The sequence below is a fragment of the Astatotilapia calliptera genome, chromosome 11, assembly GCF_900246225.1.
Source record: "Astatotilapia calliptera chromosome 11, fAstCal1.2, whole genome shotgun sequence".
In the NCBI taxonomy this organism is placed as follows: Eukaryota; Metazoa; Chordata; class Actinopteri; order Cichliformes; family Cichlidae; genus Astatotilapia; species Astatotilapia calliptera.
In genome coordinates, this window is record NC_039312.1 from 15,113,895 (window position 1) to 15,139,156 (window position 25,262).

The window sequence follows — 25,262 nt, forward strand, 5'->3', positions numbered from 1 at the left end:
GAAGTTGGTAAATTAACACGTAGCTCATGACGCATTTTTAAATACCGTGATTTATAAAAGAAAGCCACAACAAATGGATTTTATGTATTACTGAATTTCTGATTGTGATTGCTCTTATACTGGACACTGTCGCTCCTTAACCGAGGGGGACTGTGTGCAGAACAAAGGGGTGTAGCAATGTCCGCCCTGCTAGCAGGAAAAAAACAAACAACAAAAAAAGCTTGCCTCCGTCCAGAGCATCCACACGGGATGAAACCTTCACCCACTCTATGCAGTCGTGGGCCGGAGCAGACCTTTGGCTTTCGTTTAATTTTCGCGAAAAAAAATCCTCCAATTTATTCAATTTTGGGTTTTTTATGTTTAATTAATTTTACTCGATTTTATTTTCATTTAAATATTGTACGGTTATAAACCATTTCATTAGACGACAGCTACTTTAGAAAATGTCTTTATTGTGGCGCATATACAGAAACAAAATGCCTTCTTTAATGCAGCAAAGAGAATAAAATGCTGCTGACGCATGAATGCAACCGCTTTAACGATCTGCTAATACAATATGTAAAAGTGTGACAAATACAGGGGTCCGCTTTTTTGCTATTTTAATTGTAAATATTTCTAACATACCTTAGCTTACAAAGACGCGGGCCTACTGTCTTCCACCACGCAGGAGACGTCTTTAAACAAGTCCTTTTGGGAAGCCGGGTTTACCCAGCTGAAGTTGAGTGGCATTTTCTCTTCTGCTAGCTACTTGTTTGTTAATTTTTTTATTTATGTATATTTTAAAAAGAAATCCTGCTTTATTGTCACATATATTCTGCTTGTTTTAAGGGCAATATAGGGGCGACTCACTGCGCAGAGGAATTTACGCCCACTTTGAACGCCTCCAAAATCTGAGTAAATACAATAAAATAGATTAATAAATAAAAATGTATTTATTACCGTGTATTAGCTGAAGTTTTATGTCTGAAGTAGCAGATGATTATAAGACACACACACACACACACAGCTTGTTTAAGAAAAAAAATTAAATTAAATTTATTTAAAAAGCAACCGACTCAATGACAGGAGTAAAACATTGTCCGTCGTGGACAAGATCACTTTGAAACGAACGTATACATCACTTCTCCACTGAAATTTGAAATATCATACTTTACAACTTCTTTACATAGGCTATAACTGCACTCAATACATACTCTTTGTCTAGACGTGATTCCTTAAATAAACTGGACGCTATCGGGTGCCTCAGCGAGAGGCGCGCGCCTCGGCAAGAAAGTGCAAGTTTAAGAACAGTGCGCGAGGCGCCGGTGTGTGTGTGTGAGTGAGTGAGTGAGTGAGTGAGTGAGTGAGTGAGTGAGTGAGTGAGTGAGTGAGTGAGTGAGTGAGAGTGGGAAGGAGGAGGAGGGTGCGGGTGAGGCTATAGATACAATATTCAAATCAATAATCAGCAGCTAATTAAGCAGCCGTGTCCTGGAGATGAAATGCCCATTGCTGTTTTTTTGTTTGCTTGTTTGTTAAAGTGCAACTGACAGTCCGAGGGAGGGGAAATACAACACTGATCATGTGTCTACATCCCGTGTTAGTGAATGTAACGCTAACCCCTCCTCTGGTGGGCCTTTAGTTAAGAACCAGTTCCAAACATGAAATTAATTGGCGAGGAGGGGGATGTGGGGGATTTTACAAGAGATAGTTTTACACTGCAAACCAAATCAAGGAGATGTGTTTTAGCGTCATATTCAGTCTTGTGAGCTTTTGTTTTTCTTGTGTGACTGAGGTTTGCTTGTTTTGCGCTGCTGCCTTCACGGTTTTGCTGAAATGTGAATATTTTTATTTATTTATTTTTTGAATCGCTGGCAGATGTGTTTTCGTCGGCATCAAAAGGAATGTGGAAAAGAGCGAGGATTGAAATAAAATTCGAAAGCTTCCTCGTTTGTTTTTCACTTTTGTTGTGGTTTGGTTTGCATGGCAAAAAACGCAACGATCATCTTTTTCTTTTTTCTTTATTTGTTTTTTGTTTTTCTTAAAGGGTTTTTAGGGGGTCCGAAGTAGCCGGGAAACGTGAGAAAACTGAATACTAAGCCTAGCTCCCCACTTATTACTGAGATTAACAGCTAGGCTGTGGATTGTGACGTTTATTTCGAGGCCAGAAACATGTTTTCTTCATGTTTGTAGTTCGCGAGCCTTCCAGGCATCTAAAATATAAAAATGCAAGACTTCATACAAGACTAAATGACACGTGTTGCTGTGTACAATATTTAAAGACAATGCCAGTCTTTATGTGGCCGTGAAAACCATCTCAGTCGTTGTTTTTGCTCGACTCCTGGTCGCTCTGGTCATCGGTGAAGCACACGTCCACGTCGCTGTCATTGTCGCTCTTTTGCTCGGCTTCCTCGAACAGACCGCCCGGTTTGTCCTCCAGTTTCTTGACGGTCTGTCCGGGGTGTCTGGACTTGACGTGCCTCTCCAGGTCCCGCCTCCGCACCAGCACCTTTCCGCAGAAGTCACACCTGTAGGGCGTGTTTCCCTCAGCGTGGAGTCGGATGTGTTTGTTCAGGTTGCTGGGATCTCCGAAGGGCCTGAAGCACACCTTGCACTTGAGCGGCTTGTAGCCTGTGTGAGTCCTCATGTGGATTTTCAGGCCGTATTTCCTGGAGTACAGCTTGCCGCAGTAAAGACACAGATGTCCCTTTTTAGGCTTGCCAGAAGTGGTGTTGCTCGTGCTTCCAGCGGGGATGGAATCCAGCCGTGTCCGGTTCTTCTCTGCTGCGATCTCTGACAGCTGTTGTGTGTGCATGGCGATCTCCCGGTCAATGTTCGTGATCGACCCCAGGTCGTGGCTCAGCGAGGGTGCACCAAAGTATGACATGGATTCTGGGTACTTGAGGAGGTTGCTGAAGTGGAATTTCAGCGGATAGTAGGGGGAGCTGTATAAAAGCTCCCCGTTGTAGACAGTGAAGGGCATCAGGGGGATGTTACAGTCTCCACCGTAAGTCTTGACACCGTCGAAGTGAGGGAGGGAGAGTCTTTCAAAATGGAGACCAGGGGGCATTTGTGGGTAACGGGACGGGGACAGGCCGGAGTGGAAACGACTTTCTACGTGCTTGAAAGCTGAGGTCTCCTCCATGTGAGGCAGCAGCGGGAAACCTCGGATTGCGTTTGTGCACGGCACCATCGGAGATGTGGAGTCCATAATTGCAGGTGGGCACTTGGGAGGGTGGTTCCCTCCTGCGTTTAGACCCTCGCCCACGTTGCGGATTGGTTTCATGTTCCCAATGAGTTTGCTGAATCCCATAGAGCTCAGCTTTCCGTTGGCCTCCTCTCTGGAGCTCTCCACTCCCGGGACTTTTGAGACACCAGTTGGCTTAAAGGCTGAGCGCACACCAGGATGGAAGCCCATGCTGCTTAGCATTGAAGTGGTGGCGCCCAGGCTGAGGAGATGCCCCTGGTTTCTGCCTGAAGTGACGCTCATGTCGAGGGCCCTGTCCTGCTCCTCGGAGCTGCTTTTCTTTGACAGTCCCGTTTTGTTCAAAAACGGGGACGAGGACACCGCCCGCCGACCCGAGTCTGTGATGGAGGAGTTACTGTGAGCGCTCCTCGGTGAGGCGGAGTTGTTGGGAATGTCTCCAGATTTTGGTGACCTGCTGAAGGTCTCTGTGCCCCTGGCCTGTTCGCTGCTCACAAACCCTCGCCCGTTGCTCAGTGCGCAGTGGAAGTGAACGTGAGCCTTGAGTGTGTTCGGGTATTTGAATATCCTCCAACAGTACCAGCAGATATAACGCTCCTCACCTACAGAGACAACACATACGACAACAACAGAGACATTAATGTGGAGCGTTAGACCCCGTGCGTAAAATGGCAATAACAGCCACTGTAACTTGTAAAAAAAAACCAAAAAACAACAACAACTGTACATGTAACCACACACACACACACACACACACACACACACACACACACAAAGTCAAACAAACATAAGCTTGGGCTGAAAGGATTGAAAAATCAGAAAATACACGTTTCCCATTCCCAACTACATTATCGCAAAAAAAAAAACAACCTATAACATTAAAACCTATTTAAATATCCCATTTACTCTGACAGATTTTTATCAGTCACTGCTACACATCACCTGAAATTTCAATTCAAGCCTAATGGATATGATCCGGTTTCTAAGATCTGGTGCCAAATGGTAATAGACACATGGAGCCATCATAATGACCCCCAGTCCAGCACTCTGAGGTTAGGCCTAATATAGATGTAATGATTTTGTAATCCTCATACGGGCCATTGTTTATGATCACCATCAAAAGGGCAAACGCCCAGCCCAATCTGGCGCTCAGAAAACGACGCATTGAATGCGGGACTTTTCCTCTCTGTGCTCTTTCCCGTGGAAGTGACAGCAGCTGTTGCTTGAAATCGCAAGTCCCCGGAAACAATGGCGGCGGCCCATCTGTTGACGCCTCATAATGGAGGAGAGCGTATGTCCAGGAGCGCACACGGTGTGTTGGGCCGGAGAATCAGGGCAATATACACCCCACATAAAAGTTAGCATTCATTAGCCCACAATACCTTAACGCACCCACCTAATTTACCGTGAAGCACTTGTTTTTGAATTTATTTGCTTTTGAATACATGAATATTAATGGCGCGATGACATTTGTTAACCTCCAGTCTCGCGACTGAATCACCAGCCTCTTCTTTCTCCATGGTCGCCGAGGCGCGTCAGTTTCTGCTTTTAATTGCTTTTTTATTCTGTGTTTCAAGAACCGCAACTACTTTGGGGCAGAGTAAGAGCTTTAAAAAACATCTTGAATCAAGTTTGATATCATTTAAAGCTTCGCCGCTGTGCTTTTGGGAAGTATTCAAGAGGCCCTTCCAGCTCGAAATTAAATGTGCAAGATAAAATAATCGCCTGTTGATGGAATTTCCAATGAAGTATCGGTGGATAATCTTTTTTAAACCGATTAAATTCTTCTGAGCTTTTTTTTTTTTTAACCAAGATTAAGTGTTTAATCCCCGACGCGCAAACGCCTACTTTGCACCAATTTGGCCCGCACAAATTGATTATAAATTCGAAGACGGGCTGATGAAAAATCTTAACCCATCGAGAAATTATCTTTCACAAAACTGAAATCCTCTTGTGTTCTGTATTTTAATCTTAGCAAATCGAATCATTTCATCCTAGCATTTTATTCCAAAAAATGATTTGCGTTGATGACCTGTTATCCACTGTATCGTCTTCATCCGCCCACAAGAACTAGTTTTTAATAATTAAACACCACCCAAAATACAGCTAAAAGTTCAGTTTTCTCTCCCTTCACGAATCTTTTTATTCCAGTAGGCTATATTATTCTTCACTTGATTTCTTAACCACGATATTTTATTTAACGCGCGACATGAAGAATTGCAAATGAATAAATAATCCGCCTGCAGGGAAGCAAAAAACATCCAATTGATTTCCATCTCTGAGCGATAAAGCAGTCACATTATGGGGTATTGGCAGTCATTTAACTGCACGGTGATAAAAACCCTCAACATGTCGATGTGTCAGATCTGTAAATCGGAGGCCATGGCCACAGAAGGTAGTGTTCACGTGAAAACGACACACGCGTCCTTAGAAGGAAAAAAAAAGTCACAGATTTTTTATGATATTGTTATTATTGTTGTTGGATTAAAAATCGTTCAACTGTCCACGTTAGCAGCACCACTCTCTGCAGACTCGTTTACCTTTCTCGTCGTGCGTGGGAGTGGCCGTGGTGGGGATGTCGTACCACTGGGCCAGAGCGTTGGAGTACCACACACTAAGCTCCTCTCCTGCGGGGATTTCTCTCAGCACGCGGTAGAAAATCTCAAGAAAAAACAAAAGCAGTGTTAACTTAAGAGTCCATATAGAGGGGCAAGGAATTTGCTCATGAGAAACTTCACGAGGCCGTTAACTGTGATGTCACGGGCTTAAAATATTCACCTGTCCGCCAGGCAGGTCCGACAAAGCCTCCAGGTTCTGCTCGTGGCTGTTCCTGGCGGCGCGGATTAATCCGATCCAGTCCGGGACGGGACATCCTGACTCATCTACGAACTCCCCCCTTACCAAGCGGATCTGAGCCAGGGGGAAAAAGAGAAACACGATGAAGACAAACGTGAGCAGTGAGGGCCATTTTTGACCATCAGAAAAAGGAACATTTTTAAAAGAAAGGTCGCTGCCTTCTTTAAAAAAATGCAGTTTTGCTATTTTAGTCTTTTTTCACATTACAAAAAACGAAATTGCCACAAACGACTGTCTTCCAAGTCGAGCTACCTGAAGGGTTCAGCGGCCACTAATAATATTCCTTAAAACGCGCTTAATGCGTCTTTTTCCGCTCTGCTGATAATTCATTAAAGAGGATGACACACGGGCCTAATTGAGTTGATATGGGAAACGAATTTGAGGAGTGTCAGAGCGTTTCTAAACTGTTCAAGGACATTAAAGATCGAAGCGTGACATTTGACACAGAGATTGCACCTGATGATCGCCGGCAGCCCGGGGCCACGCATTTAGACACATCAATCACCCCCGATGACAGCTTCAACAATAACACGACGCAGTTCAGTTAAAGATGCTCACAGAGCCGCAAAGTCTTCACTACTGCGCGTGTAAAAAAAAAAGGGGGGCAGATATATTGGTTTGCCCCCCCCCCCCCCCATACTTCCAGTCCGAAGTACTTAAAAAGTGCGAAAATGCTGGTCTTTGAATGGGCATCATTTAACCCCCAAGCTTCACTTAATTTAAATAATTAATTGCTGATAACGTGGGTCTAATTCATGTTTCACTGTTTCAATCTAGTTGTTTATTTATGTTTTTTTAAATTAATTTTATTTTCCTTTATTTTTGCTGATTTGTTTTAGGATGTTGTCTCAGTGGCATCTTTCTGTGGCCGGATTAGATTAAAATTAAACGGCTCATCGGAATAACAGGCCCGCCAGGCAGAGAAATGTGAGGCGGCTGAGGGGTTGAAATCCCACACAGCAGACCCGGGTCGCCCATTAGGCCGGTTAAGTAGAAGCACAGACTGACAAGTCAGCCGCTAATGGAACTCAATTATTTCCAACTTGACAGGCCAAACCAATTAAAAGCCTAACTCAAGGCCCGATGGAGTTTGACAGAGCAAGTTTAAAAAAATATACATCTAATTTCTAGTGTTGCTGGAGCTACTTATGTTTAAAAACATAAGATAATATACATAATTCTAATCACGTGTAAAATATACTATATAAATATAGTAAAATGCTTTAATGTATATTATATCAGCGAAAGAATAAAGCAGTTCCGATACAAACTTGGAATAACGAAAATGATTTTGAATAAAGGCAAGCTTACAAAAATAAATCAATCTTTATATCTTCCAAATTAATTTAAAAATAAAACCGTTATTAATAAAAAAAAATATATAACAAAAAAAAACTCGAAAATGCAAAGTAAAAACAAGAACTTTCCAGAAAGAGACAATTATTCCACGTTTCTTCTTTTAATGCTCTAAACTTACCTTTTTCTTGGGCCCTACTTCCTTGCGGTCCGACACGTACTTCCCGAGTTTGAAGATGCCCGGTACCGGTCCAATCCGGAGCCCGGCCGGGATGCTGCAGTCCGCAAACACACTGACGGTGGTGGACGCCCGGGTGGCTTGCATGGCGTGGGGTGAGATCAGAACCATGAAGACTGATGGAGACGGAAGTATGGAGAGCGCGCAGGGAAGGGGGATGAAGCGAGAGGAGATGATGAGGACAGGCCGATGTCCGCCCTCAAAGTGACGCGGTGGCGTTATGCTCTCCGGCTTTTCTAGTGATGGAGCAGAGTAAGTTTACCCCCCACCCTACCCCCAGCCACGCACCCACCCACCCACTCCTGTATCTGGGGATGCAAGTGTGTGAGGGTGTTTCAGATTGGGGGGATTGTAGCAAAGAGGTGATGCTGTGCTGTAAGGTAGGAGGGAGAGAAGGAGGAGGACGTGGTGGTGGGGGGTGGGAGCGGTCCTGAGTTTGTAGCAGCAGCGGTGACTGTGTGGAAGTGAGTGTGAGAGAGTTGGGCTCACCCAGCAGCTGTGTGGAGAGAGAAAACGGGCCGGCCTGGTCACATGGAGACTTTCCCTCACCCCGCTGTATAATGAATTGCTCCAAAACGGTCAAGAGACACAAAGGGCCAGGCGACCTTCCCATCCCCGAAATCCAATTTGTCAAGGCCAGAGAAAAGAGGGTGCAGAATCAAAGGTCCAGAGCGGCCATTAATCCTCAGCATGTGGCTTTGTCCTCCAGACAGTTCCGATATTTTAACTGACAAATCCACTGTATAATTTCTCCATAAATCCTCACCCTTTTCCATTCTTCCCTTTCAAGGCAGGTTTTTGGAAATCAGTGGCTACTTTAAATCTACTTGGCTGGCATTCTTTAGGCTTTGCATACTTCAAAGGGCTTTATTCTGCCTCCGCCTTTGTGTCCTTAGATTAACAAAAGGCGCAGGAAAGTTTAGAGGACTTGTTAACTTCTATTGACTCTCGGCGTGTGCCGGGTTGAGATCAGGCAGGTACTGAAAAGAGAGAACCACCAGCAGGAGGAGAGAGAAAGAAACAACCATCATCATCATCTTCACGACGCTCACACTTTGTTTGTTTGTGGCTCTCTTGGCTCAAGATACAACAGATTTTTTTTTTTTCTTTTTGGTTGCTCAGGGACACGAAGATAATAGAATTATTGCAGAATATATTTATTTATACCTTCATAAAAATGCCATATATATATATGGTATTTTATGAATGTATATATATGTAAACATGGAAAATCGTTTGTACAAAAGGCTGTTTCTTTTAACAAAGAAATATATTCTCAAAAAATATATTGTCATTGTTATTAATATTTTTATTATTATGACAAAAAGAAAAAAATATGCTCAGTCTGTCTCTCTTATTAAAAAGGCTAGAAATAGAAACGCTGGATTCAAGGTGATTCTACTGGCTGCTTCCTGTGGCTGGACTGACATAGTAATTGAACCTGTTGGTTGATTGAATGATTAATTGATTGATTAAAATAAATAAATAAATAAATAAATAAATAAAGTCAAATAACCATGGTAACATCGCTGCCCTATGAAAGCCATGTATCTCCAAAACTTTGCATGATCTCACACAGGCAGGTCTGGCTATACAGTGTACTTCTTTTTTTCTTTTTCTTTTTTTTTTTTTTTTTTGCGATGTTAAGTCATTTGAGAATGGATGTTAATATATTTTAATTATTCTTTCCATATTCTTGGATCTGTAGCTCTTATGTGATGCCCACCAAAACCCACTTGTTTGGCGAACACAGTGTCTGTGTACTGGCAGACTTAGAATCACATTCACAATGAGGCTCCGCGCAGCAGGTTGTTTAAAGATACGGATGCTTTTTGATGCTGTCTATGAGTCTGAACTGAAAAAACAACAACTGGGTGATCAGTTCAGACCATGAACAAGTTGACCTCTGACCTGTCCACTGTGCACGTCTCCCTGTGTCTCTCTCTTACACACACACGCAATTAATGTAAAACATGTGGTACTAAAACTATCTTGGAAGGGGATTAGAGTGAGGAAAGACTGTGGGTATGCGACATTAGAACCAAAAAGATGGTGATAAATAAAGAGACCCCCCCCCCCAAAAAAACCCCAAATAAATAAATAAATAAATAAATAAATAAATAATTTAAAAAATAAAATGAAATAAAAGCACTTCATTAGTGCATTTCCGCTAGTTATCTCTCCACAAAATGAAAATAAACTATTTCACACAAAATGAAAATAAACTATTTCAGGTACTATTTTCCCCCTTCGCCCCCACCTCCCTGCGCTCCTCCACAGTCCTGAACTACACGCGAACAATCTCGTCAATGTTTTTGCGCCCGGCTGTGCGGGGGAGTTATTTATTAACGCCTCGCCATTTGCGACTGGTTCCCATCCACCCCTGCTTTGCTTTAAAGGCCCGCACTTCTCCACAGTGAAATTAATTATTCTCTGAGGAGGAGGTGGGGTGAATGAAAGGAGGAAAGAAAACGAAGAAAAAAGAGGGGAAGACGTTGCCTTTCTGTTAGCGGAAAAAGTCGCCGGGGTGAATCCCCGCTCCGCTGTGCGCTCTGAAGCCCTGAAGAGTGGTCAAAAGGCTCGGTGTCAGAGTGACGGCAGTGTTGGAGGCAAATGGGATGGAAAATTAAATGAAATTAAATGGCTGGAGCGGCCTTATTGTGCCTCCTCCTATTCTTTTTTTTTCTATTTTTTTTAAGAAAAACATTAATTACATAGTTGGATCTTTATTCAGAAACTATTGCGGATTCTGCGAGTGCTCTTTCTTTTTAATGAACTCTTCTTCTCTTTAATAAACTTAAATAACGACCTGAGAAGAATTGGTGCTCGGAAGAGGTGGGAGTCGGGTTTTTTCTTCTTTTTTATGGCCCTCTCTGCCTGCCTCTTGCCAGCCTTTTTTGGATTAAAACTGTCTAAACGGTGGGGCTCTCTCTGATTTAACTGGTTGGCCATTAATGACCCATGAATATAGAGGAACAACCTGTCTGCAAAGCAACGCGGTAAATACGGAGAGCAATGCCCCACCAGGGATCTCCATTCATGCGCCCTGACTATACTTCAGGGGTGCCAAGGGTTCACCACCACCTCTCCTGGACTGGTTTCAATGGTCTAACCATTGAAGACCCCTCTGAGTGCAGAAGAAAACACATTTTTTATGTCGACCCATAAACTTTCTTTGGGTCTATTCAGGGGAGGGAGGGGGGAGAGAGCCCAATCATTGTCCCACTTAGCAATGTGGCCTATTTCTCACAGATTCCCACGTTTTAGAAATGACTTTGTTTTCCTCTAAATCCATTTATTTCTCCGCGTGTAAGCCAGCACATCTTGTGTAGCCCACCTCTCGCATTCAGTCGGTCACACTTAAATTTTGATTCAAGAAAAAAAAGGAGAAGACGAAAGAAAGAAAACTGAAATCCTCGCGCGTATGGCTCTCTGGCCCCTCCGAATCCCACCCAGCAAAACAATCATTATTATTCCTTTCAGATTCGTGCCTGCTCTCAGAGCAGACCGTCCATCTTCTCCGTGCTTTTCTTTGCTTTTGCAGAAACACCCTCCCCTGCTCATCTATGAGGTGTTTCACACTCTGAGAAACCTGGAGAAAGATGCAAGCTGCACCGTGGGCAGACCAGCTGCCTTGATGCGGGTGGGACATTTGAGACGCGTTTGAATAGTAATTGTGCTTGTATGGGACTCCCACCAGATGACATGATTGGGATTTTAACCCAGACTAATATTCAAAATCGCATTAGAGAGGAGCCGAATAAATGGCATCCGATTCAGCGCTGTTCATGCGTGATTGCATTCAAAAAAAATCCCTACTCAAAAGTGGGCTGCAGCGTTTTGGTATTCAAAGTCTCAACAAAGTTTTTTTTTTTTTTTTTTTGGAAGGCCACTTTTCCCTGACTTCAACTCACTTTGTCTCGCGTGAGAAGACGCGGATAAAGGCGCGTGAAGTTCCGTGAATTGATATGTTTCGGTGTACCTTATAAATTCATACCTTTTCTCACTCGACCGCCTCAGAAAGAAAGTGTCACTCAGGCCGATTTTCTCTGCTGTCCGGCGCATTTAGCAGCAGATCTATTTGAGGAGTTCATTCCTAGGCAAATGTATGCAGGCAGGGTCGCCCGTGAATAGAGCAGCGTGTCAGCCGACCCTAATTGGGATTTAGCTACCCAAAGCATATGCGCCGAAGTGACAGAGAATCACCGGCTTCAAAGAAAGTCGCAACTTTTGCCCTTCTCGGTGAATCTGAGGAGCTCTTTCCCTCGCCCCGAGCAAAAGCGCATTTTTTCTCCCAGGATGAAGGTTAGTGACCCACTTCGGCGGGTTTGTCTCTGCAAGCTGGCAATGTGAGACAAACAAATATAAAGGCAAAGAGCACGCTTAAAGACATGATACCTTGACTCGCCTGCATGGCTGAATATGGTTAGACATTTTTTAGCGAACTTCACGGTTATTATCTCAACAAGGAGGTCAATATTTTCTAACATTTTTCTGCGACAAGTTAAACGTTAAAAGAATTTAAAAAAAAAAAACAACCCAACATTTAATTCAGTCTCGTATTTTTTTTACATCCTAAAAGGAAATTGCAACTAATAATAAACATAAGCGATAAAAATATCAATGATCAGGTACACTGTCTTTGAGGGTTTTTTAAAAAATATATATTTTAAAGGAGCGCATTTTGCCTCTTTGTTTTATATGCTGTGGAATTCAGAATACTTATTTATTTATTTATTTATTTATCATATTTAAATAAAAATGTACTCACTTTTTCCCCCAATGAGTTTTCTCAGTGTGAAGACGGAAGCACCATGGAGAGCTCCACACATTTTAAAAAAAACACGTGAGGCTATCGATAATAAATGCTTTCCTGTTTCATTCTCACATGAGCGTCATATTTTCGACGGACAGCTTCGGGTTCAAACTAATTTCTCCTCCGTGTTTGAGTGGACTGAGCTCGTGAAAATGACGTGAGTTTAAAATGAAGTCAGTGCATATTATTCAGATAAATAATTTGTGCAGCAAGAAATACGGGGTTACACACTAAAATACTTGACTAAGTCTAATTTACTAATTTTCTTCTCTGTTCTTTTCCCCCCTTTTCTTTGTTTTGCTTTACTGTTTTTGCTATTTTAAAATGTATTTATTGATCTTTTAATTAACTCACTCATATTTATCCCACGTGTATCACTGTTTCTGGTTTTCCTTTTTAAGTTATTTACTCAGAAAAAATAATAATAATTGTCTATTGACATATATCCACTCTAAAGCTGCCAATGAAACATCAAAAAATCTTCAATCAAACAACTAAAAGTTCCATTGAAGCCTTATTACGTTGAACTGAGGAAGCCTTTCTGGGTTTCCATCCACCGAGAATTATTTGTTTTATTTATTTACTTGCTATCTTTCCTGAGATGTGCCAAATTATAATAATAATGGTACAGTAATGTTACTGCTGCCATGACAGCACAGGACCACCGGTTCTACTCCAGTCTTTGTTGCGCTTTCTGTCTCTGATTGGTGTGTTGCATGTCTTCACTCTCTGCCCCTGAGCAGGACACTGAGCGTGTTTGGCATCTGCTGGCCACATCCAATCTCTCCCGATCAGCCGCAGTGGGAAAAGGTGTGGAAATGGATGGAATGAGGACAGGAAACGGCTGTGTGCAGTCACTCTGCTGCAGGACCGCATTTGAGTGACGGATTCCTCAGCCCTGCAGAAAGTGTCAGGGCAACCATCTCGACCCTCAGGTGACTCTGTCCCTTTCCCCCTCTCTTTCTCTGTTTTGCTGTTCCCTCATGACTTCCTTTTCCCTTTTTCACTCTGCATCATTTCAAGCCAAAGCCAGGATTCTAAGGAGCATTTCTTTGTGCTAAGCAAAACATGAGGTTTAACCAGCATTGAATTATTGCTGAATGACGTTCTCTATCCTCATATAAACTCTTCAAAAGGACACAAAATAAAAGAGTAACAAGGTAATTCAATGCTGATAGCTTTATTTGTGGCATGTAGAAAAAAAAGGGGGGGGGGGGGGGTCACAAAAGTTTAGAGAATATGTTGAGTTGTCTAGTGAGGCATAGTTAAAGCCCCTGATTTGAAGCAAAAGGGTCAGTCATGGTCTTCTTGTCTGGGGCAAAAGGGCAAAGGTCAGTGTCCAAACATGGGGCTTGGTCAGTGCAAAGCTCAGAGGGGCGTGGAGGTTTAAGGGTGAGAGGAGGTCACTTGGGAATTCGTGTTGCTCACTCGTTGTCCGACTCATCGGCCGCTCCGGTGATGGTGTAGGTCTGTTCTTGGTGGTCCATTTCCAGCACATCATCCTCATTTTTGACTGTTCTGTAGAGAGACAGAGAGACAAAGTGACTGAAACAAGCATGTTAAACCACACCCGACTCTGTCACAGACCAGGTTAAGTCATTGTTTCTTAATGAAGGGTAGTGTTTGGTTGTACTTTCTGGGTGTGAGTGCTTGTCCTGTTTGAAAGAACTGCAAAAACACCTGATGGTACCTTTACCTAATGAGCACCGTCCTCCTCTCCGTCAGCTCCACAGCCTGCTCTGCATAGGCCTCGATGTTCTTATCATGTCCATCTGAGCCATATGTAGTCCCGGTGCCACTAATGCCACCCTTTCCTCCACCTGTCTTCCCCATGCCACTAGCAGCTGACAGAGCAGCATCGTCACTACCCACACCCCCACTTCCTCCACTGCCTCCAACTCCACCACCCATTCCACGGGCTACACTACCCTCTTCACTTATTCCTCCAGCAAGTCCACCACTCTTTCCTACAACTACACCACCATTTCCTCCACCAAACCCAGTGCCAGTTCCACCCATCCCACCTGAACCTCCAGTTTTACCACCTCCACCCATTCCAGTCCCACCTATGCTGCTGTCACTCTTGCCTCCAGTACCGAATCCCAGGTTTCCCACACCTCCAGCACCAGAACCACTTGTTCCTCCAGTGCCCATTGCTCTGCTGCCATTGCCTTTGCCCACAACCCCACCATTAGCTTCAGTACCTACACCTACACCCCCAGCTCCTAATCCATGACTACCAGTAAAGTCTGCCCCAGCTGATGTACCAGCAGGACCTTTTTTACCACTGGCTCCCTCAGCACCCATTCTTCCACCTAAACCTGCAATTCCTGGACCTGTTCCCATGCCTCCTGCATCTATGCCCCCACCCATTCCTACTCTGCCCCCAATGTCTCCCCCACCACCACGTCCTATCAGTCCACCACCCATTCCACCTGCACCTCCCATGCCTCCTCCACTGATGCTCATCCCGGCACCAATGGCGCTCATGCTACAGCTAGTGAGAGATAAGGTTTGCATCATGCCAGAAAGCCGCAGGTCCTCGCCCTCGATCAATTTTCTGCAGAGGAAAAAAAAGACAAAAAATTACCAAATTTATTAATATTCACTCAAAGACACAACCCAAAAATCATTTTCAGGTGGCTATTTTTCACTTACCTGTAAGTTGTGATCTCAATCTCCAGAGCCATCTTGATATTCAGAAGCTCCTGGTACTCACGCAGGTGCAGCGCAATTTTCTCCTTGGTGGATTTCAGCTCGAGCTGCAGGGCCTCAATCCGAGCCTATCAGGAAATCGGGGTTATAAAATGAATGTGTTGTTGTAGTGGCTTTGTGTTTGCATGTATGAATGTGAGAGCATGTGTGTATTTATGACTGACTCTGGTGGGATCAGGTGTGCACCCTGGGACAACATGAGCCGACATTTACCTGCAGGTCTTCCAGTTCTTTTCTGTACTTCTCTTGTGTCTCACGGATCTGAGCTTCAAGAGCCTCGTTTCTGGTCCGCATGGCATCCAAATCTCGTTCTTTACTTTGGATCTAGGGACAGTTTCAGCCCAATTATAGACACTCAATATTAATAAACGGTTCTTACATATTAATTTTCACTTGTAATACTCACATCTTTTTTGGCACTGGCTATTTCTTCTCTAACGCTTCGAACTTTATCAACATGCCTCGACGTCTTCTGGGTTAGATCTTCAAATTTGCTTTTATACCACGAATCCATTTCCTAACAGTGGAGAATGATAACGTTACAGAAGACTCAACTGTGTACTTTTCATCATCTGGAAGCGGTTTTGTGTGATATTTTTGTACCTGGAGATTTTTGGCTGCGATATCGTCATACTGGGTTTGAATTTGTTTCAAAGCAGCAGCCAAGTCGGGCAGAGTGAACGCACTCTGGGCTGAGACGTGAGCGGCGTAGATCTGTTTCATGAGTTCATCAATTTCCTAAACCAAAAAAAAAAAAAAGAGAGGCCTTTAGGAATCATTAAAAATAAAAGGCAAACTTGGAATAGCTAATTCCTACGTAAAGATGTCACCCACCTGCTGATGGATTCGTTTAAGGAATTCAATTTCAACCTCTAACTGCTCCAGCTTCTTCTCCAAGGCAATGCGGGAGGAGGTGGCTTTGTCCACATCCTGAAAAATAAACAGAAGTGTTATCATGTATGTCTGCCCCTGAGAAATAATGTGTAGGCGACATTCACACCCAGGACAGTGGCTAATTTAATGTCACTCACTGGACGGAAGGCCTCAATGTCTAACTCGGCTTTCTTCCTCAGCTCCACCGCCTCCTCATATTTGACTTTGATTGCCTTTAGTTGAGCAGCTGCAGACTCTTTGGACGCCAAGGAAATGTCCTGAAAACCAAGAACGCATAAGTAAGACGCCTGTCTGCTAGATTTGAAGGTGAACACAAGGGTGTGCGCAAAATCTAGCTGAGCCTTTTGCATTTTATATTTCAGCTTCATTCTTGTGTGTGTGCCTCCCAGCACATTATCAAGTCATCTCATCTGTGCATAAAACACATCTGACAACAGCTGTAGTCTGACACCCAAATACGGTCAGGATCCCCCTCAAATTGCCTGCCAGAAATGAGCTTGTTACCAGGTAAAGAACTTTGAAAACACCAAGTTGACGTCTTGTATCGTTGTTTGGGTGGATCTTCTACAGATCGGTGAGGTGTAAACTTAATGCCCTCTTGAGTGTCTAAGCAAAGGAAGAGCAGAGGCAGGATCCGGGAGATTTCTCGTCTCACCCTCTGAACTCTCATTTGTTCAGCAATCTTCTTCAGCTCTTTCAGCTGTTCCTCATAGAGCAGGCGCAGACCCACAGGCTTCTCAAACCGGTTCTGATAGGCCTCAATCTCAGTTTCCAGTAGCTTGTTCTGCTGCTCGAGCGATCGCACCTGTAAGGACACGAAAACTCAGTCTAAACCACACTCCACAAGATGAGAATTACTCCTGTGCAACATGTTTGAGTTCAGTGTGATATCTGCTTTTCGCTGCGCCTATCAAAATAAGTAAAATCGAGTTGAAAAAGGTTGTTTCACCTTGTCGATGTATACGGCCAGTCTGTCGTTGAGAACGATCATCTCCTGTCTTTCGCTTGTCCGGGTGCTGAGGAATTCCTGGTTTTCAGCTGAAGCCACATCCAGGTCTATGGCAGGCTCTCCGCTCGGCCCAACGCACACCATGGCACCTGCACTCACACTGAAATGACTGATACAAGTTAACCTACAGCCACAGGCACCAAAATATGTTCCTTTAAGTGATTAAAATTATTCCTAAAGACAGCCTGTAGAAGAAGAATTTATTTTCGCGGCCTCGCCTGTAAAACAAAAATCCAATGGCTTACCCTGCTCCTACCATGCGAGACCTGCGTGCTGCAGACATGGTCCTTCGTCCCACTGAGTCCACACGCATGCTGCTGGCCCCGGCTCTAGAGGAGAAGCAGCCGGTGGAGGCACGACGGGCCTCTCTCCTGGTGGGGGATGGGCTCGACACCCTGATCTGGTAGGACGAGCTGCTGCTGTCCTCAAAGTGACGGCGGTAGGACGAGATCCTCTCTGGGCTGAAGCTCATGGCAGCGGTTTCTATGTGGCTTTGGTTCTGTGAAGGGAAACAGTCAGTGGTTTGCTGCACTTTACTGCTCCTGAACCTTCCTTTGTTGCACTCTCTGGTTGTCAGCACAGTCTGAGGTTTTATACTCCCCATTGACAGTCATGCTCCTGCTCTGTTCAAAACAGCCCAGGTCATGAGCCGACGCATGTGGAATCTTGAACCTCCGTACTAAAGCAGGCTTGACCTGCCTCTCAGATATGTATCAGCAGCTTGTGAGAAGCAGAAATGGGCTGGGATCATGGCTGTGGGCACAAGTCTCTCAGACTCCTTATTTTATCCAAATCATAATGGGTTTTTGCCTGGGTTACAACACATCCACCACCTTAATGTCCAGCATCAGAGGACAAGCAGGGAGACAGGCAGGCAGGCAATGAGGCAGGGTCCAGTAAGTCATTGCAGCCAGTAGGTGCATCTCTGATGTGATGTGCTCTGATGGGACGAGGGACTTTAATTGAATGCTGAGCAGAAGCTAGAGGGTGACCTGATGAGGCTGTGGCTGCAGAGGAACAAAAGAGCGCTGGCAAGATTTTGACGTAAATTAGTACTTATTAGTCTGCTCTGTTTTCAACATATTAAAACTGGAGTATGCAGAAAAAAGAAAATGGAATTAACTGCTTCAGCGGGAAGATGAGGAAGCGGAAGAAAAGGAGGGGGGAGATTACAGTCTGGAGTTTACGGATGACATGACACAGTGATAAAAGGGCATAAATGCCAGTCAGCCCTGTTCATGGTTTACATTGACACCTACAGAATCACATGGGCAGGGGTTGGACGATATTACAATGAGCTCAATTATAAAAAAGAAGGTACCACAGCAACATGGTAAACCACAAAAAAACTCAAAATATGCATAAAGCCGATGTTGGTTTAGTCCGCTTAGAACATTAAAATCCAACTTATGAGATGATTTATTCACAGTTCCATGTGAAAACTTGCCGTGATGGATTAAGTGAGCATCTATTCTCTCCTACTGACCTCACATCTTGCAGCCGCATGGGACTTTTGGGAAGAGCCGGAATATTTCAGTCATGTGAATAGTCATCTCTCTACTAAGCTGCTTGTTTCACGTTCCACCAACCGTTGTTCACTATGATGATGCTTTCTGTTACAGTATTTATAAAACCTCACTTCATTTACTAAGACCACAAACTCTTATACATCATTGTGTGGTATTATAACTTTTTTTGCCTGATACTCATTTAAATATTTAATTATTACTTATTAAAATGGATGATAATATTGAACTAAAAATGCTTTGTTATTATCATTATTATTATTGGTGTTAAATGACAAATACCAGATAATTATATTATATTTAGAGGGTGGTGGCATTTGCTATGAAAGACGCCCTTGTGGCAGCAGAGAACGTTCAGCAAACTGATTGAATAAATGTATTATTTAATAATAAATTTAGTTAATAAATAAAGTTAAGACTACTTTAAGATACTCCTTTACTAGATGGAGTATCTCAAGGTAGTGGTTTTCTGTATGACATTATCAGTCCGTCAAATGTCAAACAGATGGCCTTATATTTGACTCTACAGTACTTTGGTATACAGAGTTCATTGTCAACTGAGTGACTGTAAGGTACCCAGGTCCTGTAGCTGCAAAACAAGCCCAGATCATCACCAATCCACCACCATGCTGGCAGCATGTTTGAGGTGTTTGTGTTGATATATTGTGTTTAGTTTTTACAAAATGTAGCACGGAGCATTATAGCCAAACATCTCCATGTTGGTGTTATCTGTTCAATGGACATTGTTCCAGAAATCTTGTGGTTTCTTCAGATGTAACTTTGTAAACATAATCTTCCATGTTCTTTCTCCTGGCAACCACTGCAAGCAAGACTGGTCTGTGTTTTTCTAACTGTCATGAACTTTAACATGCTAACTGAGCCTGTAGAGTCTGAGATGTTACCCTTGGGTTTTTTGCAGTTTTTGAGCGCAGTCTGACCTTGGGGTGGGGATTTGCTAGGATGTCCACTCCTGGAAAGCTTGTGGTATTGAATGCTCCAGACCAGCAAACTGCCAAAACGTCTCTTTTGATGGAGATGTTCACACATCATTTGATCAAGTGCAATTACCAGTAACCATATGGATGCACATAGTTTTTCACAGAGCTATTAAGTCCTGTGAAAACTTAATTTTTTACAACGTTGTGTAAAGATTATTCTGTCTTGAATACCATGCAAAGCTTTGCTGTCAATTAATAGAATTTTTCACAAATTCTTGACAAATTTACCAATGGAACTGCTCATACAATATATATGCATCAATATATGGTATTAAATATGTTTAAGTGTTCATGAAACTATTTTTTCATATATATTTCTTAAATATTTTCTTATTTATTTAAAAACTGTATCAGAGAGGTGAAAACTCTAAAACAATCAAAATTAAATATTTATATAGATGTAAATCTTAAGTAAATATATTATTGCATCACAAAATTTTCTGATTCTCAAAAACTGTTTATTTTTATTTACAAGTCATTACTGTCAACACCAAGCTCAAATATAAAAGAAACAAAAATCCCTGTAAAGTGCTGAGGTGATACAACAATGTCAGGTATGTTTTAAAGCTATCAATTATGTCCCCAAAGAAAACCAATAAACACTCCTAGATAATTTACTAACGCATCTGAAAAGTCACCTAGAGGCCAGTTTCCTGTCACTCACAATGATTAAGCTGAATTTTAGGATAAACTAAAGTAACTTAAAACAATATTGTCCAAATTAAACAAGACAGTGAGATTAAAATTTGCTGATTCTGCAGGGACTTTCAGCTCAAGCTGTAAAAGAAGGAATAGGGAACAAGGTCCATGGCGGTGGTCAGCAAACTGTAGTGGAAACATTCTTCCCTGCTGAAAACAAACCCATTTATTATCACGGATGATGAAGGAACCTGTGGAGAGTTGGTGACAAATTCATACAGGATATTAGACAAGGACTTTCAATACAGTAAATCGTAGTACTTCCCCAGCAGCTGTCACCCCGGCAAGCCTCTCTATGCCTATTTATATCTGGAATTACTTAAACGAATGTCCTCTTAGGTCATCTACTAATCCTGCCCAATATATAAATAATAAAAATAATAATAAACACACACAGACTCAAGTTAAATATTAGTTTATTTAGCTTTGATAACTTTATTAAATAGTACATTTATTAATAAATGCATTAAGTATTGGCAAAGTCTGCACTGCCTGTTGAGCAATTTAATATTTACAATATGTCAACAGGAAATAATAAAATAGTTCACATTATGGAGTGGAAGACTTTATTTGCATAATTAATCTTTAGCACTTCAGAAGATTCTTTGAGCTTATTTCAAAAAGCTGTAAAGGGTTTAGAAGGAGGTTAAGCCTGAGAGAAATTAAAGAGGGGTTTCAAGAAATATTGTATGGCAGATGTGGATTTAAGCAAACTGGTTTCACCTCTTTGAGATTTTAACATTGAAATGAGGAGCCATGAAATTTTTTTAAGCCCTTTACAAGGCTGCGCCATCACTTCACATTCTAAACTCGAATAATTGCAAAAATAGCTTCAAATAAATATATAAATATCTTTCCAGTTCCATGATCACTGATTATGCTGCTCATGCTTCACCCAGTCTTGCCATCCTCCAGAGTAATACTGAACACTGAAACAAGACACAAAAGAAAGAAAAAAGTGAACATTTGCTTTGACGAAATCACACTTTTCATAATTTAAGACTTTTAAACAAAATCATGCATTTGTATGTGACTTTACCATCACCAGACAATCACAGTGTTTTAATACTTGACACATAGACATAGAAAATGTGATGTGGGACATGTGGTATCCTTCCGAGGAGGAACAGCATTGTGTAACTACAAGGCAATAACCTCAACTATAGTAAATGCTGTCTCATGGTGGTAACTATAAAAGTCTAAGTTTAACCACAATACTGATAACTTTTCTCGTGACTGAAAATGGCCAAGTCTAGTAAGAAACATAATGACGAGGTGGAAACCAGTGACGGTGACAGACATAAGCCAAGGACACATATCTCACTCTTTGTATCCCAGTGTGATGGCCGTGTTCAGCGCAGTCTTGCTCCTGATTCCCGCCAAACAAGTAAACACAACGTTATCTGTCTGGTGAGGTAATTCACCACCATACTTTTCTTTGAAGTCTTCTGGACCCAGCTGGAGTGCAGTGTTCACTTGCGCCACTGTAAAGTCAAAAACACAAAGGTTAAGGAAGTATGATGGGTTTGGTGCTCTGGAGAACAGTTGGTTGGAAGCATTGTAGTAATATTTTAGAATAATGCCCTCCTTCGTACCATATAATATGAAGTGGCTCATATTGCTTGCGTTTTACTCCATTTAGAATTGTATGTCAAATTGAGCACATTTCAAACCTAATTAAACTTGCCATTATGAAGCCACGGGGACAAAGCACACCTTCAAATGTTTGTTTTATGAACAATATAAAAACTGTGTATGAGTTTGCTTCATTTTGGACATTTACGATTTGTTATTTACCCCCAACCCACACAAACTGCAGTATACTACACTAGTATACAAGTCTACAGCCCTGGCAGCCCAGCCGGACAACAATGTTGCAGGTAGAGAGAGCAGTACTCACGGGGGACGTTAATGGAGCCGGGGATGAAGCCGTATTCTCGGAGCTCCCAGGGCTCTCGCACATCTATAACTACCGCTTTCCGCCCAACCAGGAGCTCCTTCAGCTGCTCATAACTCACGACTGTGCTCGCTGGCGTTGAACTGAATGTGCGGAACAGCAACTCTGCGTTTAAAAACAAGACAGACAATATACTTAATGCAGTATATGAGCTCCTTCAAAACATGACAGTGAGTCACTCATGTTAAACCTCACTTTTGTAACCGGGGCGAGTGCTGACACTGCTGGACACAGAGCCTTGTCCTCTCGGGACGCAAGCTTCAAACTGGACGGTATTATTCCATAAAAGCCGCGGGACAACACCGGCAAGTCTCCAACAACTTCTCAAGGCCATGTGTGATTATCAAAGCCAGATACTGCACTCTAAATTATCACTGCTCTTCAACACAAACCCTCACTTAAGCGTATCTGCGTGGGACAACTAAAAAAAGTCACAATGCCGACAATTATCTGCGCTTGCGCAGACGTACGGCTATCCTAATGGGCCAAAATTCTTTCCCCACAAATGCCTTAGTGATAGTTTCAAACAAGTAATAACTAACTATTTATCAACACAAATTAGCATCATGTCCCCTAATTAGATCAAACAAGTGCATCAAGTAAAAACAAAAAACATTATTTATGTTGCATTCGCCGCCATGGGAAACTGGGAAACGCATAAAGATGGGAAACAAGCTTTTATTTACCTCTAGTAAAAAAGAGATTTTCCCACTCAACTTGAATGCAGCATTGGGCCAACCTGAGCTGCCGTAGTGCGTCACACATAACCAGTGCTGCCTGTAAATGCTAACGAAAGCTTGACACATGTTTTAAAAGTCAAGGGTGGAAACAAAAAGATATTGAGATAACTGTTGACGGTATTGCGCGTTTTTTCTTTGAATAGCCATAATGTCTGCGTGTAATTTTGGATAAAACACACCAGTTCAGTTTTTATCCTACCAAGCTAATGTAGCTGGCCTTTTTTTGCAACCCAGGAAGAGCTGACATCTCAGTGTTGGCTTCATATTAGCTGACAAAGTCAACATAGGAGCCTAACTTTAAGAGGTGAGTTAATACATATTCCATTTTCGCTAAATCTAGTATGAAAAAGATAAACTAATTTTTAAAATTTCCGTAATAAATGGGTTAGGCGCCTCTTATTCTCACCCAAACCGGGCTGCCGGGGTTGTTAAGGCCTCTTAATCATGGTGTTGTCCATTAATAGAGTTATCTGTCGTAAAAACTCTGATTTTCTCCTACTGCCTTTATTTAGCAGTGGCATATCATGTAGCCGTAGGTATTGTGACCGTTCGCTTCCAGATTTCTTGCAGTTTAGAAAACGTTTAGGTCAGTAGCATGTTAGGCGAAGGGTGTAAAAATTATTTCAAAAGGAGTCCACCAGGAAAATCAGCTTAAACCTACAAGCAGTGGAAATTTTTTGATTGGTTAAATCAGTCACCTGATTTAATCGCCCCGAACACACCAGCTTGAGAGTAGCGTCAAACACACCAACTTATAACAGCCAAACCACATATTGCATTTACCGTTTAATTATTTAAATAATCTTCAGCAGAGGCTATTCTGGTATGGCAAAAAAAAAAAAAAGAATTTTTGTTGTTGTTGTTTTTAGTGCTGTTGTCTTGAAAGTGGATTTCGTTGAGTCGGAGCCCAGCAAGGAGGAGTTGGCTTGGGCTTTTGAATGAAGGAGAGAAAAAACAACTGCTTTAATGAAAAGTAGTTTACTGAATATATATAAAATATGAGAAAGCAAGAGTGTAATTGTGCAAACATAATTAGTTATTCTATCCTAATATTTTTTTTTTCACTATTGTTGGAAGCAAAGTAGTGCTTGACGATTCAATGTTTATTTGTTTATTTATAAGGAACCCCATTAGCTTCCACAACAGTGGTTGCTAGTCTTCCTGGGGCCCAAGCCATCAAATATCTCCAAATAAAATGTTACAACAATTAGATCTACAGTAAAGTTTTACAATACTGAAATGTAAACATGTGAATATTAAAAATTATATAAAAGCAGAAAACCAAAACAAAACACTCAAACAAAATACACAATTTCCATTACAAGTGATATTACCCTCTACAATTTTTACAAATACATTAAAAACTGCCTAAATAGGCTTTTAGGTGATATGTATGCATAGCTATTTGAATGTAAACACATGCTGTCATAAAGTTTTGATTTGGCACATTTCTGTAGGACTGTGCTGTAGTACAATGACAACACAATAAATGTGTGTGAGTGTGTGCATTTAACAATTCCTGATATAAACTGTAGGGGTTTTTTTTTTTTTTTGCTATTTTGAAAGTACCTCATTCTGTTGTGAAGAAAATAATAATAGCAGTTGTGTAGTACCTGGATAAACAAAATTATGTGTGGGTGTCCTAAATGTGTAAAACTAAACCAGTGTTGTCCCTTCTTGCTTTCAGAGCACCAGATGCGGCTGAAGGACCCCTTCTCCTTGAAAGCCGCCGACATGACTAAGCGGACTAATAAACCAAGAAAACCTCGAGATGAGGAATCATCAGATGAAGTCAGCGGTAAGTCACCGTAACAGTACATGGCACCGGACTGTTACGGTTAAGACTATGAATTTTGACTTGGTAAAGTCCTATAGACTATTCTTGAGTATTTTTTGTCAATGTTGAAAAGTCTGTGAGGTTTCATTCATTATTCTTATGGGATCAGTGCAATTCACCTTCAATTAAAAGGATCCTTGCTTACAAGACACCTTGTCTGTTAACAGGACTGACTTGCCAGCATGTGAGTAGAGCAGTGGACCTGAACTCAGTAAAGAAATCAGTCCTCTCGAGTGTGTGGTCGGTATGCTCAGAGTGCCTAAAGGAAAGGACAATGATTGATGGCGAGCCAGCAGCCTCTCAGGACATTCTGGTGTGTCTAAAGTGTGGTTTTCAGGTAAGTTTTTTTTTTTTTGTTTTTTTTTTAAATGATAAATAAAGCAAAATGTGATGCAGCAGAGTTTAAACTAAATTGAAATAAACAACAGAGTAAGAACGTCATTATCATATTCAAGAGTCTTTAATTCTTATTTGTGTATGAACTTGACTGCTTCTTTACT

General features: G+C 42.1%; 4 protein-coding genes across 6 annotated transcripts in view; 1 reads left to right on the forward strand and 3 right to left on the reverse strand.

Moving 5' to 3' along the window:
- Positions 1-1,359: 1,359 nt before the first annotated feature.
- Positions 1,360-7,813, reverse strand: prdm13 (PR domain containing 13). Its single transcript, XM_026185948.1, has 4 exons — positions 7,515-7,813; positions 5,960-6,091; positions 5,722-5,842; positions 1,360-3,783 (listed from the first exon to the last, which is right to left on the reverse strand). The coding sequence occupies exons 1-4, from the start codon at positions 7,680-7,682 to the stop codon at positions 2,294-2,296; spliced, it is 1,911 nt and encodes a 636-aa protein (XP_026041733.1). The 5' UTR covers positions 7,683-7,813; the 3' UTR covers positions 1,360-2,293.
- A 5,792-nt stretch (positions 7,814-13,605) lies between these two features.
- On the reverse strand, positions 13,606-17,601 carry LOC113032283 (desmin). Its single transcript, XM_026185107.1, has 11 exons — positions 17,251-17,601; positions 16,946-17,105; positions 16,652-16,801; positions 16,134-16,253; positions 15,937-16,032; positions 15,706-15,840; positions 15,509-15,619; positions 15,316-15,426; positions 15,046-15,170; positions 14,084-14,947; positions 13,606-13,905 (listed from the first exon to the last, which is right to left on the reverse strand). Exons 1-11 carry the CDS (start codon positions 17,475-17,477, stop codon positions 13,812-13,814), a joined length of 2,193 nt encoding a protein of 730 aa, XP_026040892.1. The 5' UTR covers positions 17,478-17,601; the 3' UTR covers positions 13,606-13,811.
- Positions 17,602-20,627: 3,026 nt separating this feature from the next.
- tstd3 (thiosulfate sulfurtransferase like domain containing 3) lies at positions 20,628-22,621 on the reverse strand. Its single transcript, XM_026183570.1, has 4 exons — positions 22,381-22,621; positions 22,129-22,290; positions 21,553-21,712; positions 20,628-21,157 (listed from the first exon to the last, which is right to left on the reverse strand). Exons 1-4 carry the CDS (start codon positions 22,517-22,519, stop codon positions 21,097-21,099), a joined length of 522 nt encoding a protein of 173 aa, XP_026039355.1. The 5' UTR covers positions 22,520-22,621; the 3' UTR covers positions 20,628-21,096.
- A 298-nt stretch (positions 22,622-22,919) lies between these two features.
- Positions 22,920-25,262, forward strand: part of usp45 (ubiquitin specific peptidase 45) — a 42,116-nt gene continuing 39,773 nt past the window's right edge. Inside the window, exons 1-4 of one of the 3 annotated variants that reach the window (XM_026183566.1) lie at positions 22,920-23,042; positions 23,160-23,229; positions 24,613-24,723; positions 24,930-25,099. In XM_026183566.1, the coding sequence (XP_026039351.1) occupies positions 24,621-24,723; positions 24,930-25,099 (273 nt within the window). In that variant the 5' untranslated portion in view covers positions 22,920-23,042; positions 23,160-23,229; positions 24,613-24,620. Of the gene's footprint in view, positions 23,230-23,339; positions 23,749-24,612; positions 24,724-24,929; positions 25,100-25,262 lie in introns of those variants that run through there. The other 2 variants (XM_026183568.1, XM_026183567.1) reach the window with 2 other exon arrangements.

Excerpts from the sequence above, each read along its gene's own strand:
- prdm13 (XM_026185948.1), bottom strand. The coding sequence starts at position 7,682 with ATGGTTCTGATCTCACCCCACGCCATGCAAGCCACCCGGGCGTCCACC. Across the intron at positions 6,092-7,514 it reads AAGTAGGGCCCAAGAAAAAG|ATCCGCTTGGTAAGGGGGGA; the intron begins GTAAGTTTAGAG and ends CCCCTGGCTCAG. Across the intron at positions 3,784-5,721 it reads TCCCACGCACGACGAGAAAG|GTGAGGAGCGTTATATCTGC; the intron begins GTAAACGAGTCT and ends TTGTCTCTGTAG.
- LOC113032283 (XM_026185107.1), bottom strand. The coding sequence starts at position 17,477 with ATGAGCTTCAGCCCAGAGAGGATCTCGTCCTACCGCCGTCACTTTGAG. Across the intron at positions 16,254-16,651 it reads AACAAATGAGAGTTCAGAGG|GACATTTCCTTGGCGTCCAA; the intron begins GTGAGACGAGAA and ends CTTGGTTTTCAG. Across the intron at positions 16,033-16,133 it reads ACATTGAGGCCTTCCGTCCA|GATGTGGACAAAGCCACCTC; the intron begins GTGAGTGACATT and ends TTTATTTTTCAG.
- tstd3 (XM_026183570.1), bottom strand. The coding sequence starts at position 22,519 with ATGGCCTTGAGAAGTTGTTGGAGACTTGCCGGTGTTGTCCCGCGGCTT. Across the intron at positions 21,713-22,128 it reads CGGCTCCATTAACGTCCCCC|TGGCGCAAGTGAACACTGCA; the intron begins GTGAGTACTGCT and ends TTGACTTTACAG. Across the intron at positions 21,158-21,552 it reads ATCACACTGGGATACAAAGA|TGTTCAGTATTACTCTGGAG; the intron begins GTGAGATATGTG and ends GTCTTGTTTCAG.